The 17,105-nt window shown below is 44.6% G+C and overlaps 1 protein-coding gene across 2 annotated transcripts in view; it reads left to right on the top strand.

Moving 5' to 3' along the window:
• The window catches only part of tcf7 (transcription factor 7), an 88,660-nt gene extending 71,555 nt beyond the window's left edge, over positions 1-17,105 (top strand). The window contains exons 4-10 of one of the 2 annotated variants that reach the window (XM_072446040.1): positions 6,965-7,084; positions 7,726-7,888; positions 8,321-8,428; positions 8,851-8,889; positions 11,253-11,301; positions 13,049-13,121; positions 15,107-17,105. In XM_072446040.1, the coding sequence (XP_072302141.1) occupies positions 6,965-7,084; positions 7,726-7,888; positions 8,321-8,428; positions 8,851-8,889; positions 11,253-11,301; positions 13,049-13,121; positions 15,107-15,599 (1,045 nt within the window). In that variant the 3' untranslated portion in view covers positions 15,600-17,105. The remainder of the gene's footprint in view (positions 1-6,964; positions 7,085-7,725; positions 7,889-8,320; positions 8,429-8,850; positions 8,890-11,252; positions 11,302-13,048; positions 13,122-15,106) is intronic. The other variant, XM_072446041.1, reaches the window with a different exon arrangement.

Raw genomic sequence — 17,105 nt, 5'->3', positions numbered from 1 at the left:
GAAGGTCCTGGCGCGAGTTGGAAGGAGTTTTGGAAGATTTAATAAGCGACGAAAGAAGAACGTTTTTTGTGCCAAGGAACAGAACAGAACAGAGCGCCGTTTGTTGTTTTCGGTGGAGGTCGCCCGACGTGACGCTCGTACTTTTAGGGAATCGGCCTAAAAGCGGCGCCGCGCAACTCGCTCTTCGTACGGCGTCATTCACGAATCATTTTCGGAACCTCTGCTTTGTTTTTTCACATTTTGCAACTTAAAAAACAATGTATCATTTGCGTAAAACTGTTGAAAGTGCGGAACCGATGCGGTGCAGTTTAAATGAGGCTAAAAGCACTGATTTGTGAACGAGGATTTGTATCGACTTTGCAAACGCGGAGGAGGACTTGATGGCGCCACCTCATGACATCATAAGGTGGAGCGGAGTCGGCAGCTTCGTTCCACTCGAACAAATAAAACATAAAATATCGTTAAAACCCTGTACGAATACTAAAGATGCACTATGTAACTTTCCTGAAGGAGGCGCCACTGTCGGCTTGTCTCCATGGAGATGTTCCACTGTATGGCATTAAACTAATCAATTACATTACTCATTAATCTGTGTTTTTATTGTTTAAGATCAGGGCTGGAGTATATTCAGACGATCTAAGAGCTAAAATATAATACTTTTCACTGAAATCCATTGTCCACACATGTATCTAAATTTAAAGTCCTTTTTATTTATCTACTTTTTATCTATTTTTGTCTAATTAACTTTATTTTTTCATTCGTAAAGTTAGGAATTGACAAGATTTCACTCTCAGTAATGGTGAATAATCGTTATATCGTGGTGTTTTTTCCTCACAATAAACGTGACATAGTGACAAGTGGAATGTTTTCTTAATTTAAACAACAAACTATTTTTCCTTATTTTAAGTTGTAACGAGAATTTTTTCTTACGTAAAGTCTTGCTCCATTGGTAGAACATTTCAGTTACATCCACTTAAATCAAGATGAATTATTGGTAACACTTTATTTTTATTTTATTCTTTATTTTTATTTTATTTATTTTATTTATTTTATTTATTTTATTTATTTTATTTATTTTATTTATTTTATTTATTTTATTTATTTTATTTATTTTATTTATTTTATTTATTTTATTTATTTTATTTTATATGTTGTTTGTTTATTTGTTTTATTTATTTTATCTACTTTATTTGTTTTATTAACCTTTACTAACCTTTATTTAACCATATCATAAAACATTTACACAATTAACAGACATTTGAGAACAAATAATAGCCACACTTTTAATCTCCTTAATGAAACAAGTGTATTATAAAGTACAAATACCCAATAATTCCAAGTCATTTTCTACTGCACACTAACAAAAAGATCATTTTCTGTTTTCTGGAGTTCTCGGATCATTGAAATGTCACGTAAACTGTAATAATGTTGATCAAATGTTAATGATCTGATTTAGTTCTTGATTGTTCAGATTTCTACAGGTTTTGACTTGGAAAATACAAACTAATGTGTAAAAGACAGAAAAGGAAAGAGAAACTGTGAAAGAAAAGAGTGAAAAACTGAAATGTGATTGTGCCGTTTGTAAACGTGTCAGGCAAAGTCAGACGGTGTTTCCCGCGCTCTCGTCCTGTGGGTTTAGACAAGCCTTCTCCTCCTCCACCCACCCCAGCTCCTCCTACTCCAGGTAACTCGGGACCACCGGGACTCCACCGGGACTTGACCCGGACTCCACCGGGACTCCACCGGGACTCCACCTGCACTTGACCTGCACTCGACCCGGACTCCACCGGGACTTGACCGAGACTCCACCGGGGCTCCACCGGGACTTGACCGGGACTCCACCGGGACTTGACCGGGACTCCACCAGGACTCCACCTGCACTTGACCTGCACTCGACCTGGACTCCACCGGGACTCCACCTGCACTTGACCGGGTCTCCACCGGGACTCAACCTGTACTCCACCGGGACTCCACCGGGACTCCACCTGCACTTGACCGGGACTCCACCTGCACTTGACCGGGACTCCACCGGGACTTGACCGGGACTCCACCGGGGCTCCACCGGGACTTGACCGGGACTCCACCGGGACTTGACCGGGACTCCACCTGCACTTGACCTGCACTCGACCTGGACTCCACCGGGACTCCACCTGCACTTGACCGGGTCTCCACCGGGACTCAACCTGTACTCCACCGGGACTCCACCTGCACTTGACCGGGACTCCACCTGCACTTGACCGGGACTCCACCGGGACTTGACCGGGACTCCACCTGCACTTGACCGGGACTCCACCGGGACTTGACCGGGACTCCACCTGCACTTGACCGGGACTCCACCGGGACTCCACCCGCACTTGACTTGCACTTGACCGGGACTCCACCGGGACTCCACCCGCACTTGACTTGCACTTGACTTGCACTTGACCGGGACTCCACCGGGACTCCACCTGCACTCGACCTGGACTCCACCGGGACTCCACCGGGACTTGACCCGGACTCCACCGGGACTCCACCGGGACTTGACCGGGACTCCACCGGGGCTCCACCGGGACTTGACCGGGACTCCACCGGGACTTGACCGGGACTCCACCGGGACTCGACCGGGACTCCACCGGGGCTCCACCGGGACTTGACCTGGACTCCACCGGGACTCCACCTGCACTTGACCGGGTCTCCACCGGGACTCAACCTGTACTCCACCGGGACTCCACCGGGACTCCACCTGCACTTGACCGGGACTCCACCTGCACTTGACCGGGACTCCACCGGGACTTGACCGGGACTCCACCGGGGCTCCACCGGGACTTGACCGGGACTCCACCGGGACTTGACCGGGACTCCACCGGGACTCCACCTGCACTTGACCTGCACTCGACCTGGACTCCACCGGGACTCCACCTGCACTTGACCGGGTCTCCACCGGGACTCAACCTGTACTCCACCGGGACTCCACCTGCACTTGACCGGGACTCCACCTGCACTTGACCGGGACTCCACCGGGACTTGACCGGGACTCCACCTGCACTTGACCGGGACTCCACCGGGACTTGACCGGGACTCCACCTGCACTTGACCGGGACTCCACCGGGACTCCACCCGCACTTGACTTGCACTTGACCGGGACTCCACCGGGACTCCACCCGCACTTGACTTGCATTTGACCGGGACTCCACCGGGACTCCACCCGCACTTGACTTGCACTTGACTTGCACTTGACCGGGACTCCACCGGGACTCCACCGGGACTCCACCGGGACTCGAACGGGACTCAGCCGAGACGAAACAAGGGACTAAACCAGGACTAAATCTGGACATAACCTTGGACCAAATTTGGCATCAGACCTGGACTAAACCTGGACCTCACGGACCCCAGCTTCAGCTTCAGCCTCAGCTTCAGCCTCAGCTTCAGTCTCAGCTTCAGTCTCAGCTTCAGCCTCAGTCTCAGCTTCAGTCTCAGTCTCAGCTTCAGTCTCAGTTTCAGCTTCAGTCTCAGCTTCAGTCTCAGCTTCAGTCTCAGTCTCAGCTTCAGTCTCAGCTTCAGTCTCAGTCTCAGCTTCAGTCTCAGCTTCAGTCTCAGTCTCAGCTTCAGTCTCAGCTTCAGTCTCAGCTTCAGCCTCAGTCTCAGCTTCAGTCTCAGCTTCAGTCTCAGCTTCAGTCTCAGCTTCAGTCTCAGCTTCAGTCTCAGTCTCAGCTTCAGTCTCAGCTTCAGTCTCAGCTTCAGTCTCAGTCTCAGCTTCAGTCTCAGTCCCAGCTTCAGTCTCAGTCTCAGCTTCAGTCTCAGCTTCAGTCTCAGTCTCAGCTTCAGTCTCAGCTTCAGTCTCAGCTTCAGTCTCAGTCTCAGCTTCAGTCTCAGCTTCAGTCTCAGCCTCAGCTTCAGTCTCAGCTTCAGTCTCAGCTTCAGTCTCAGCTTCAGTCTCAGTCTCAGTCTCAGCTTCAGTCTCAGCTTCAGTCTCAGCCTCAGCTTCAGTCTCAGCTTCAGTCTCAGCTTCAGTCCCAGCTTCAGTCTCAGTCTCAGCTTCAGTCTCAGCCTCAGCTTCAGTCTCAGCTTCAGTCTCAGCCTCAGCTTCAGTCTCAGTCTCAGCTTCAGTCTCAGCTTCAGTCTCAGCTTCAGTCTCAGCCTCAGCTTCAGTCTCAGCCTCAGCTTCAGTCTCAGTCTCAGCTTCAGTCTCAGCTTCAGTCTCAGCCTCAGCTTCAGTCTCAGCTTCAGTCTCAGCTTCAGTCTCAGCCTCAGCTTCAGTCTCAGCCTCAGCTTCAGTCTCAGTCTCAGCTTCAGTCTCAGCTTCAGTCTCAGCCTCAGCTTCAGTCTCAGCTTCAGTCTCAGCCTCAGCTTCAGCCTCAGCTTCAGTCTCAGTCTCAGCTTCAGTCTCAGCTTCAGTCTCAGCCTCAGCTTCAGTCTCAGCTTCAGTCTCAGCCTCAGCTTCAGTCTCAGCTTCAGTCTCAGCCTCAGCTTCAGCCTCAGCTTCAGTCTCAGCTTCAGTCTCAGCTTCAGTCTCAGCCTCAGCTTCAGCCTCAGCTTCAGTCCCAGCTTCAGTCTCAGTCTCAGCTTCAGTCTCAGCTTCAGTCTTAGCTTCAGTCTCAGCGTCAGCTTCAGTCTCAGCTTCAGTCTCAGCTTCAGTCTCAGCTTCAGTCTTAGCTTCAGTCTCAGCGTCAGCTTCAGTCTCAGCTTCAGTCTTAGCTTCAGTCTCAGCGTCAGCTTCAGTCTCAGCTTCAGTCTCAGCTTCAGTCTTAGCTTCAGTCTCAGCGTCAGCTTCAGTCTCAGCTTCAGTCTCAGCTTCAGTCTTAGCTTCAGTCTCAGCGTCAGCTTCAGTCTCAGCTTCAGTCTCAGGCTCAGCCTCAGCTTCAGTCTCAGCTTCAGTCTCAGCTTCAGTCTCAGCCTCAGCTTCAGTCTCAGCTTCAGTCTCAGCCTCAGCTTCAGCCTCAGCTTCAGTCTCAGTCTCAGCTTCAGTCTCAGCTTCAGTCTCAGCCTCAGCTTCAGTCTCAGCTTCAGTCTCAGCCTCAGCTTCAGTCTCAGCTTCAGTCTCAGCCTCAGCTTCAGCCTCAGCTTCAGTCCCAGCTTCAGTCTCAGTCTCAGCTTCAGTCTCAGCTTCAGTCTTAGCTTCAGTCTCAGCGTCAGCTTCAGTCTCAGCTTCAGTCTCAGCTTCAGTCTCAGCTTCAGTCTTAGCTTCAGTCTCAGCGTCAGCTTCAGTCTCAGCTTCAGTCTTAGCTTCAGTCTCAGCGTCAGCTTCAGTCTCAGCTTCAGTCTCAGCTTCAGTCTTAGCTTCAGTCTCAGCGTCAGCTTCAGTCTCAGCTTCAGTCTCAGCTTCAGTCTTAGCTTCAGTCTCAGCGTCAGCTTCAGTCTCAGCTTCAGTCTCAGGCTCAGCCTCAGCTTCAGTCTCAGCTTCAGCCTCAGTCTCAGCTTCAGTCTCAGTCTCAGCTTCAGTCTCAGCTTCAGTCTTAGCTTCAGTCTCAGCGTCAGCTTCAGTCTCAGCTTCAGTCTTAGCTTCAGTCTCAGCGTCAGCTTCAGTCTCAGCTTCAGTCTCAGGCTCAGCTTCAGTCTCAGCTTCAGTCTTAGCTTCAGTCTCAGCGTCAGCTTCAGTCTCAGCTTCAGTCTTAGCTTCAGTCTCAGCGTCAGCTTCAGTCTCAGCTTCAGTCTCAACTTCACTCAGAACTTCATTTGTTTACTTCACAAACAATGTAAATATCTAGTAAACTGCACGAGTGAAGACAATAAAGACAAAACCACCAGAATCTCTTTTCCGTGCTCTGCTTTATGTGTTTGAAATGCTGAAGATGTTGTGATGTTGATGTTGCTTTGCCGCTGTCGTCGTGTGCTTTTAAACATGATGTCAAAGTTACTTTAAGTAACCATGGAGACACGTCTAGATTCATTTAAATGATGTTTGTTCCTCATAGCTTGAACTTAGATAGTTTCAAATAGTTTTACATGTATATTTCTACTGTATTGTGTAGTTTGAGAACTGCTCTGTGTTAAATCTGTGTGAGTATGGCGCCATCTGCTGGTGATAGCCTGCAACTCAACAGGTTTATAGTTACAGGAGGAGCTGGTGATGCATTTATTTTATGCACTTTGTATCATCCGTATTAGATCTAGATTGTGGACAGAAAGTGCTTTTGGAATTATTCTCTTCAACTTTGAGGCTTTGAAAAGAAATGTCCCAAAAATGTTTCCTAAAAATATTCCATTTTGACATCAACGTGTTCAAAGTTTTTATGTGCACAGTCCCTGATGAATAGAACTAAACAAACAAACACACAAAAAAGAATATTTATTAGTTTCTAATCTTGCCAATCAACTGCTGTTTGTGGTAACTAACTCATTACTAAAAAACTGTACAGTTTTGTTTAGTTTATAAATCATAGTGTTATTTTTAATCTTGCAGCAGAATTTAAAATGTGTTTTTGGACTGAAAACATTCATGTTATGGACATTATTAAAGAGCTGCTCAGCCTCTGCCGTGCTTTTTAACTTATGTGTGACTTTGTTCAAAACGTTTATGGGAAATTTACTTACAAAACTATTGAGTTCCATAAGTTATTATCATGTCATATACATGTCATAATTTTATTATTTCATCATTTTATCAATTTATCATATCAATTTAATGAAACACAAGACGTTTGACAGTTGTGGCGTCTTCATTTTGGGGTCAGCAAAGTCTAGACTAAAACATGATATATATATATTATTTATATTATATATTTTATAGCAATGCAAGATCTATTGTGAAAACTCTGTATCTACCTGCGTTGCACCAATGAAATTTCCCCATGTGGGACAATAAAGGAATATCTTATCTTATCTTATCTTATCTTATCTTATCTTATCTTAAAAGGTTGAATATTGTGTAAATAACAAAACGCTTCTGCTTTTGTGCTTTGCTTAATGCTTCTCTGCTCGTTGTCCCTAACGTTTGACAAAAACATTTGACATTTGTATTTATTTGACTTTTCTGTGGTTTCTTCAGGTTTCCTCACTCGCTGATGCTCGGGCCCTCAGGCATGCACCCCACAGGCATCCCACACCCCGCTATAGTGCCCCCTACAGGCAAACAGGAGCACGACCACTACGAGCGTGCCATGTACTCGTGAGTCACACGCTGTAGGACACCAGACCTGTTTAGACCTGTTTAGACCTGGTTTAGTCCTGGTTAGTCCTGTTTAGACCTGTTTAGACCTATTTAAACCTGGTTTAGTCCAGATTAGTCCTGTTTAGATCTGTTTAAACCTGGTTTAGTCCAGGTTAGTCCTGTTTAGACCTGTTTAAACCTGGTTTAGACTTGGTTAGACCTGGTTTAGACCTGTTTAGACCCGTTTAGACCTGGCTTTGACCCGTTTGGACTTGTTTAGGCTTGTTTAGACCTGTTTAGACCCGTTTAGACCTGTTTAGAGCTGGTTTTGACCTGTTAAGACCTGGTTAGACCTGGTTAGATCTGTTTAGGCCTGTTTAGACTTGGTTTAGACCTGGTCTAGACCTGTTTAGACCTGTTTTAGTCCTGTTTTAGTCCTGGTTTAGACCTGTTTAGTCCTGTTTACACCTGTTTAGACCAGTTTAGTCCTGATTTAGACCTGTTTAGACCAGTTTAGTCCTGGTTTGGACCTGGTTTAGTTCATGAATCATTGCTGAAGAAATACAATCAAGTCTTTAGTCTTTTAAAAACAAATATTTGCTTGATTTTGTTCCTTTTTTTTGAAACATTGTCTGATTTGCTGCTTGCTGTGTGAACAGGAAGCCGCAGATGGAGGTGAAGCGGGAAAAAGAGCCCAAAAAGCCTGTGATTAAGAAGCCTCTGAACGCGTTTATGTTGTACATGAAGGAAATGAGGGCCAAAGTCATCGCCGAGTGCACGCTGAAGGAGAGCGCCGCCATCAACCAGATCCTCGGACGAAGGGTAGTCCTGCTCCACTTAGGTCTGCATGCTCCCAAGGGCCCGGCCCACGGAAGCTGGACCACAAAGGCCATGCCGAAATGGGACAGGCCTAGCCGCTCCGTCACCTAGCAACCAACCATCGCTGCTTATACTTACGCCACACAAATTACGCACACGGACGTATTAAAAAGAGCAGACATCAGGGATAAAACATCAAGCCCAAGTGATTATAATTCATCGTCACCAAATCTTTTGTCTAAAACTAAATATTATGTTCAGCTCTTGTAAAATCCAGATTTCCTGTGATAACGGTCAAAATGATCTCGAAGTCTCAACAAAAGTCATGAAATATGCAGTCTTAATTTCAGAATGGGATTTTATAATGTGTTAGAAAATGAACGAATGAATGATCATATTTAATGCCGTGTTTAAATGTGTTTCCATGGTTTCCAGTGGCACGCGCTGACCAGAGAAGAGCAGGCCAAATATTATGAACTGGCCCGAAAAGAGAGACAGCTCCACATGCAGCTGTACCCGACCTGGTCCGCACGGGACAACTACGTAAGCAACTACATCATAAGTATCTGGGCCGGAGGTGGGCCACACCCACCTTTACATCATGTCATAAATGTTGTTTTGAACATATGCAAAATGTCAATATTCAGTATCTTGTTTACTGCGTTAGAATCACACACAAAAAAGCTACAAAAAGAAAATAAAATGAGAAAGGTTATGTTGTAAAGGTTTGAATGAGGTGATAGTTCTGACATTTCACAATTATTCTGATGATTTAACCTCAACTAATACATTTAAATACACGCAACAGACATTTGACATAATATCTTCTGGCTTTATTTAGATTTCGAGCGCATGACTAGATTTTATCACACTGTGTTTCTTATTGTAAGTGATGAGTCAGATTTGTAACGTGATAAAAGTATTCTTGAGTTGTGAGGATCAGTTGTGATGTGTTTTGTGTGCAGGAGGCAGGCCGTAGCGAGGGCGGTAGATGGGCGGATGGGGTAGGCACTTCTCCTTATGTCTCTGTGCTGCACACACTGCATGGCCCAAAGGGATTATGGGGATTTTCTACAAATGCATGCACCTTCTGGCCCTGGCTTTGGCTCCTATTTAGCTACGGTCAGGGCCGAGTTTGGGCCAACTTTGGCCCGAGGTTAGACTGAGTTTGGACCGAAGAAGTTTGGGCCAAGTTTAGACAGTTTGGACCAAGTTTGGCCAGAGTTTAGACTGAGTTTGGACCGAGTTGGGCCAAGTTTGGGCCAAGTTTAGACAGTTTGGACCAAGTTTGGCCAGAGTTTAGACTGAGTTTGGCCCGAGTTTGGCCCGAGTTTAGACTGAGTTTGGCCCGAGTTTGGCCCGAGTTTAGACTGAGTTTGGCCCGAGTTTGGACCAAGTTTGGGCCGACTTTAGCCCGAGTTTAGACTGAGTTTGGACCAAGTTTGGGCCAACTTTAGCCCGAGTTTAGACTGAGTTTGGACCAAGTTTGGCCCGAGTTTAGACCGAGTTTGGACCAAGTTTGGCCCAAGTTTGGTTTGAGTCAGGTCCAAGTTTGGCCCAGTTTTGGCGGCTGAATGATGCATGTTGTGCTGGGTGTATCACAGAGGCATAAAAACTATAAACATAAATCATAAATAAACTAACAGAAGCTAAAGCATGGCCGCCTCACTAACACTGCATCACACTGAGATTTAAATAAACAATAATCGGGTTAAGTCCTACTTATCTTGATTTGACTATATTTTGACTTTGTTGAAATAAGATTTGCTGTTTTGTTATTATTTCAAGTGTAGCGATTTTCAGTCAGATCAGGTTCACTCAAAAAACAAATAAGAAATCCAAAATCCCCTCTGTAAATTATTTTGTAACTATTATTAAATTATAACATTTTCCGATATGAATCTCTCAAATATGCGAAATTTTTTCAGTTTTTACACATAAAATGCCTTCGTTCCAAATGAAAACAATGCACAATGAAACACTTGCAATACATTTTTTCTTAGACTTACGTGAGTAAACCACAGGCGACGTTTCACACTGATATCTTTTACATTTAAGATTCCACACAGTATTCCGCCATCGCCCTCCAGCGCACAAACCCAAACTACGCCGGATTCACCTTCACAAACGCGGAGAAGCCGCTCTAACCGCACGTGCAGTCTGCAGAGACGCGCAGAACTGTGCTTAACTAAACCACTTCCTTCGATATCTTCCGCTCTGTCACTTCTGTCAACAACAACAACACAATAATGAATACCTAACAATACAAATAGAACCCTTGTTCGATTTATTTATTCAAACTCGCCTTTCGATACTAACGAATGGGCTCGATACCGACTTCGAAACCACAAAGATGATAAAAAAGAGTCTCATTTTCAACACAAAGTAATAGTTATTTTTTATGTGGTTCTTGTTGTTGTTGTTGTTGTTTTATGGCGGTTGGCATCCGAGTGTTGCATTACCGCCAGACTTTATTCCTTAGACTGTTGTTGTTGTTGCTGTTGTTATTCTTCTTCTTCTGTTGCTTTTAATGGCAATAGCAGCCAATTGAAAAGGTGCATTTACCGCCACCTACTGGAGTTGTACGTCTAACTTCTTCTTCTGCTTCTTCTTCTTCTTCTTCTTCTTCTTCTTCTTCTTCTTCTTTGGTGTTTTTGCCACTTATTGTAGTTGTACGACTTCAAAGTATGTGTTTTAGGCTAAACCGTTATCTGATTACGCTCGCGGTCGTTCTGAAGCTGCTAAAGGTCTAATTTTGTCCCGTTTTATGTGATTATTTTAGTATCAGTTTGTGCCTCGTTTGATACTCGCTTTAAAAGTTTCTGATTTTCAATACTTGAACTTAGGTCAACGGAAATATCTGTTAATCCACAAATGATATATATAAAAAATAAAAGAAAGCACAAATTACCCTCCACCCAAACCCTTTCCTTCCCTTTACCCGAACTGTACATGTTCTGAGGATATGCAAATGTTTTATATTGAGTACCGATCGTTTCAAAAGAAAATGCTACAAAAAGAGCTGATTAAGAAGAAAACGTGAAAAGAAGTCGCAAGCTTAGAAATAAAGATATTAAGTGATATTTCTGCACTTTTGTGATTAATCTGACGGACATTTCACATTTCTCTGACAATTAAACCTCAAACGTTTATAAGACACATTTGAACACATTTCTGTTTGACTGACATAACGCTGTCCAAGGATTTAACGCAGGTACAATATGTTTGGAAGTGAAAGATGCCTGTTGTTTTGGCGCTGAAGACGATGTTGTCGAAACGCAAAGAGACGATCAACAACAAGGACACTCGGCGTTTGCAGGTTCTTTTGCCCGTTCTGGACTCTTCATAACTGTGCATTTTGTTTCAGGGCAAAAAGAAGAGGAGGAAAAGGGAGAAGACGCAGGACTCGGGCGCAGGTAAAACAACAGAAGCATGATTATGATGAGTGTCTGCAAATGCAAACTGCCCTTTGTGAGTGCAAATACCAGGTTTGTTCCGGTGAATGTCGCGTCGGCGTCGCGACTCCGCTCGTGCAGGAAGCGTCTTGCGTCAAACCAAACGCCCACTCCGTTTTCCATTTACCCAAAGTTATATTTAAAAAAAGAGAGATTCAGATTCGCTGAACTTTACGGGGAAAAGTCAGCATTACAATATCTACTGTTGGGTAGAAAAATGTCATGCCAAACCAATTTTCCTAACCTATACCCTTTACCCTTTACCCTTTACCCTTTACCCTTTACCCTTTACCCTATACCCTTTACCCTTTTCCTAATCTCATCCTTTACCCTTTACCCTAACCCTTTCCTAATCTTACCCTTTATCCTGACCCTTTCCTAATCTTACCTTTTATCCTGACCCTTTCCTAATCTTACCCTTTATCCTGACCCTTTCCTAATCTTACCCTTTATCCTGACCCTTTCCTAATCTTACCCTTTATCCTGACCCTTTCCTAATCTTACCCTTTATCCTGACCCTTTCCTAATCTTACCTTTTATCCTAACCCTTTCCTAATCTTACCCTTTATCCTGACCCTTTCCTAATCTTACCCTTTATCCTGACCCTTTCCTAATCTTACCCTTTATCCTGACCCTTTCCTAATCTTACCCTTTATCCTGACCCTTTCCTAATCTTACCTTTTATCCTAACCCTTTCCTAATCTTACCCTTTATCCTGACCCTTTCCTAATCTTACCCTTTATCCTGACCCTTTCCTAATCTTACCTTTTATCCTAACCCTTTCCTAATCTTACCCTTTATCCTGACCCTTTCCTAATCTTACCCTTTATCCTGACCCTTTCCTAATCTTACCCTTTATCCTGACCCTTTCCTAATCTTACCGTTTATCCTGACCCTTTCCTAATCTTACCCTTTATCCTGACCCTTTCCTAATCTTACCCTTTATCCTGACCCTTTCCTAATCTTACCCGTCACCCCAACTCTTTCTTAACCTTACCCTTTACCCATAACTTCATAACTTTGAAAGACCAATCATAGCATCCCTCTGGACCCGACACTCCAGCATTAATTTTGAATTTGAGCCAAAGTAGGACCATCTCCATGGAAACAAGCAGGAGCCAGATCCTCCACCAGAGAATGTACCAGTCAAGTTGGTGGAGAAAGTGCACTAAAAATCCTCCTGTAATTGTCTCGTTTGGGTTTATTTACTTTTATTTATTTGTTACAATTTAAAAAAATGTGAGTTGAATATAGTATTTAAATCAAAACACAATCACTGTAGTAAATGTACACCCTTAAGAATATTTTGGAGCATTTGGGACAGTATAACTTATAAATAGAATAGGCCTGCAATAGTTGACAGTAGTTTGTGTACTATACTATGTACTTTTACTAAACTAACTGTACTTTTCCTCGTTTTAACTCTTTGTGGCGCTGCCTGTGTCTTCAGCGGTCAAAGTCTTTCTGCTCTGAACGTCTTTATAATACTATTATACTATACTATACTTATACTATACTTATACTATACTTATACTATACTTATACTATACTTATACTATACTTATACACTTATTTCTGGTCTTTGCTCCTGTTTTGTGAATGCTCCCTCTTCCCTCTCTCTCTTTCCTTCTCTCTCCCTCTCTTTTTCCCTCTCTTTGCCTCTTGCTCTCTCTCTTTCTCCCTCTCTTTCTCTTTCTCTCTCGTTCAGACCCTGGCTCTCCAAAGAAATGCCGCGCTCGGTTTGGGCTGAACCAGCAAACAGACTGGTGCGGGCCCTGCAGGTGGGTCCTTTCTGCTCCTGTCTGCCCCCGTCTGCTCCTGTCATGCTCCCTTCTGCCCCCGTCTGCTCCCGTCTGCCCCCGTCTCCCCTCGTCTGCTCCTGTCATGCTCCTGTCATGCTCCCGTCTCCCCCCGTCTGCTCCTGTCATGCTCCCGTCTGCTCCCGTCATGCTCCCGTCTGACCCCGTTTCCTCCCGTCTGCTCCTGTCATGCTCCTGTCTGCTCCCGCCATGCTCCCGTCTGCTCCTGTCATGCTCTCGTCTGCTCCCGTCTCCCCCCGTCTGCTCCTGTCATGCTCCCGTCTGCTCCTGTCATGCTCCCGTCTCCTCCCGTCTGCTCCCGTCTCCCCCCGTCTGCTCCCGCCACGCTCCCGTCTGCTCCTGTCTCCCCCCGTCTCCTCCCGTCTGCTCCCGTCTCCCCCCGTCTGCTCCCGCCATGCTCCCGTCTGCTCCTGTCATGCTCCCGTCTGCTCCTGTCATGCTCCCGTCTGCTCCCGCCATGCTCCCGTCTGCTCCCGTCTCCCCCCGTCTGCTCCTGTCATGCTCCCGTCTGCTCCTGTCATTCTCCCGTCTGCTCCTGTCATCATTTTGTTTATCTCGAGTCCATTTGTCATTTACTTTTTTGTTTCACCCTGAACAAACAAACTTCTTGTAAACAAGTAAACAGCGTGACTTCCTGTTGTGGCATTAAACATTTATTCAATCACAAGTGACTGTATTGCTCAGAAACACACTGTTAACTTAGTGTCACCTCCTCGTTGCCATGGAGATGGGCAGGCTTGATGCAACAGTGCGGAATATTCTGTCTATAAAGTATAGTATAACTATAAAAGTTACAGAATGCACCTTTAACCGACAAAAAAGTGATGAATAACATAATAATGTGTAAAGAGAATGTTTCTGTTCTCAACGAGACGCTTTGGTCATAAAAGAAGATAAAAGTCATGCCAAAACATGAGCTCAGATTCATTTATGTGACATTAAAGGAGCAATAAAATAAACAATAATTAATAAATCTAAAAATAAATAATAATACAATAATAATCATAATAATACAATAATAATAATAATACAATAATAATAATAATAATACAATAATAATAATACAACAATAGTAATAATAAATCATCTCTTCGCCTGCTTGTCTCCATGGAGATAGATACATTCTGTGGAACATTCCTGCAAAGCAATAACATTTCCCTGGAAACAACCAGAAAAGTTACAGAGTGCAGCTTTAACTTCCCAATAGGTCAAATAAAGGTTAAATAAATACATTTTCATCAACAGAATCGTGTTGTTTCAGAGCTAATTCTTATCTCTGTGTCGCCCTGAGACAGAACTCCACGTTCTCCACGTTCTGAGGAACATCTCAGACGCCGTTGTCCAGAACCCAGAGAAGACGTGTGACCTTGTGTCAGGAGCCCTTAATACTGTGTTAGTGGATAGTGCGCCCCCTAGTGCTCGTCAGGCAGAGTTTATGTGTGAACGTCTGCTGCTCTGTGGATGAAGAGGAAAGAAAGTTTATTTAGAAACTTATTCTGTAGTTTACTTAAAGAGCCAGCAAATTCACGGAGGAGATTTTGGATTTCTTCATTCATTTTGAGTCAGATCTCACTGAAAATTGGCGTAAAAATTCAAATCTCCTCACTTCATTTTTTTGGAGTTAAAACTTTTATAAATCAGGCTTGGAATTAGATCCCAACAAATCCTTCAGCGCGATTCCTCAAAAGCTCGTCCAGTAAAAGGTTGTAACATTGTGCGTTTGTAGAAGCCAATCTTTACGTCTGTGAGAAAATCGAGAAGCGTCTGGAGTTACAATGTCCCAAATAAATCTACAGACGGTTTCCAGGGGAACGCTTGTTTCCTGAGAGATCAAACTGTCACTCATTCTGTTCATTTCATGTTCATGTCTTTTTGCTCATTGTCGTGTCTGACTCGTCTCCACGGCGCTTTATGTATTTACAGAACACTCTCTCTGACCCGTTTAGGAGGAAGAAGAAGTGCATTCGATACCTGCAGCGCCGCGACACCTGCGCTAGCCCCGATTCTTCAGATATGAGCGCCATAGACTCCCCCTCTCCTCAGACGCTTCCCCCCACGCTCGCCACCGTCGATTCTCCGCCTCCTCCGCCGCCGCCGGCCTTGTCCCCGTCCCGCGACCGCTGCCAAACTCGTCCGAACGCCCCCGCGGCATCAACGCAGCCCCTGTTGCCCGGCCGCTCTCCCGCTCCCCGGACGCTTCCCCCGCCCCTGAGAGCCACAGACTCCGCACTGGCGCCGGCCCCCTCTCGCAGCGACCACGCCCACCACCAACGCCTCGTGAAGCTGGCGTCGCCCGGCCGCTCGCCCCCCTCCGCCCCGCCCCGCCTCGTGCACGCCCGCTCGCTCGCGCGCTCGTCACCGCAGCAACCGTGTCAGAACAGGCTGTCGTCGACCAGGGCGGCGGGACTTTCGCTCAAAGTGCTGGCCGACGCCCGCTGAAGAGGAAGACGAGCGGAACGGGACTTATTCACGGTTTTATTTCATTATTTTTTTTCTCTTAACGTCGGTAAAGGAGTGACGCTGGTGAAGACTGTTCTGTTCATCCACGTTTACGTTCTCTCGTTACAAGACCGGCTGGTGCTAGTCACGTTTGGTGGCGTTTCAGTAAAATATTGCAAAAAAAAAAAAAAAAAAACTCTGATAAATGGCTTCATCTGCTCTATGTCCTGAGCTCTGAGGCGGAGGCAGCCAGACCTCAACAGGCCTTAATGACCCAAGCTGTGGGAGGGAAACTGGCTCTAAACGTGTTTCAGTTGTAGCTCCTCCCTTTGGGCAGGACCAATCAGAGTTCAGGAAAGAGATAAACGCTGCTGTTCAAACCGTTCATGTCAATCATCTGAAACATCTTGATTTTCTTAAACCGTGTCGTTATCGTTCACACATTTTCTGCCATGGGCCACGACTGGACAAACCAGGGATTACATCGAGTGAAATGTGATCAATGTAAAGAGCAGCGTTTAAGTCTTTGTACGCATTTAAAGTGTAACGTTATGCGCTTTTATTAGTCATTTTACAAGTGTAACGAGAGGGAAGGTTTGTCCCGAGCCAAACTCACCTCGTGTTTTGAAACCCAGAAGCCTCTTGTGAAAAATTTGTCTCAGGAAAATCTACATTTAATTTGTATGAATCAAGTAAATTCAAATAAAATATGCACACAATATTTGGAGCATTGTTACACTTTAAAGGATTTACTTTTCTGTCAGTGTAATCTGTAAAAGTGACGAGTCGAGTCGTCAACATTGGAAAACAAAATGGCCGCCGACTTTTCTGACTCAAAGCGTTTTCAGGAGGATCTTGAAGCGTTTTCAGGAGGATCTTTCAAATCCGATTGGCCGGCTTCACTCCTTTGCCTCTCGTCTCACCAGCTTCAAAACCAAACCAGCCAACAACAACCAGCGACTACATTTTTACTAAATATTTGTGCAGGTATCATGAATCAAAGTTCTCTCTTTTAGGCACTTTTTATGTTTACTAAAGCTACGGAGGATGAAAACTGCCAAAACAATATGAAAAAATATAGAAATCCACCAAATTTGCCAAGACAAATCGTGGTGAAACAAATAAATAGTGAAAACACAGAAATTTACTTTAAATGAACGAGCAAATTTCCATTTATAAAACAAAAGTTTTCCACAGAAAATGTGTCGGAATTTTAATTGAATTTAATTGATGGATTCATTTATATTGTTTTGGCATTGCTAGTTCTCTGTATGATCAATGGTTACAATCATATGTTGTTTTTAAAGGTGCACTGTGTAACCTTTCTGGTGGAGAAATGTTATTGGCAGGTACGTGCGACTTATTATTTTTCGTTATTATTATTGCTGTTTTGTTTTTCTGACGTTCTGCAGCTGTGTAAAGACCAAATGAGTGCTATTACGAAGCTCACGTGTTGTAAAGTTCCCAAATATTATAACTTTTGTATGTTTTTTATGTAAAATGTTT

The sequence above is a fragment of the Eucyclogobius newberryi genome, unplaced genomic scaffold (genome assembly GCF_026437365.1).
Source record: "Eucyclogobius newberryi isolate DKJ021-1_F unplaced genomic scaffold, fEucNew1.0.hap1 SCAF_15, whole genome shotgun sequence".
Lineage (NCBI taxonomy): Eukaryota > Metazoa > Chordata > Actinopteri > Gobiiformes > Gobiidae > Eucyclogobius > Eucyclogobius newberryi.
Note: the sequence above shows the minus strand (reverse complement) of the source record. Positions and strands in the feature narration are given on the sequence as shown.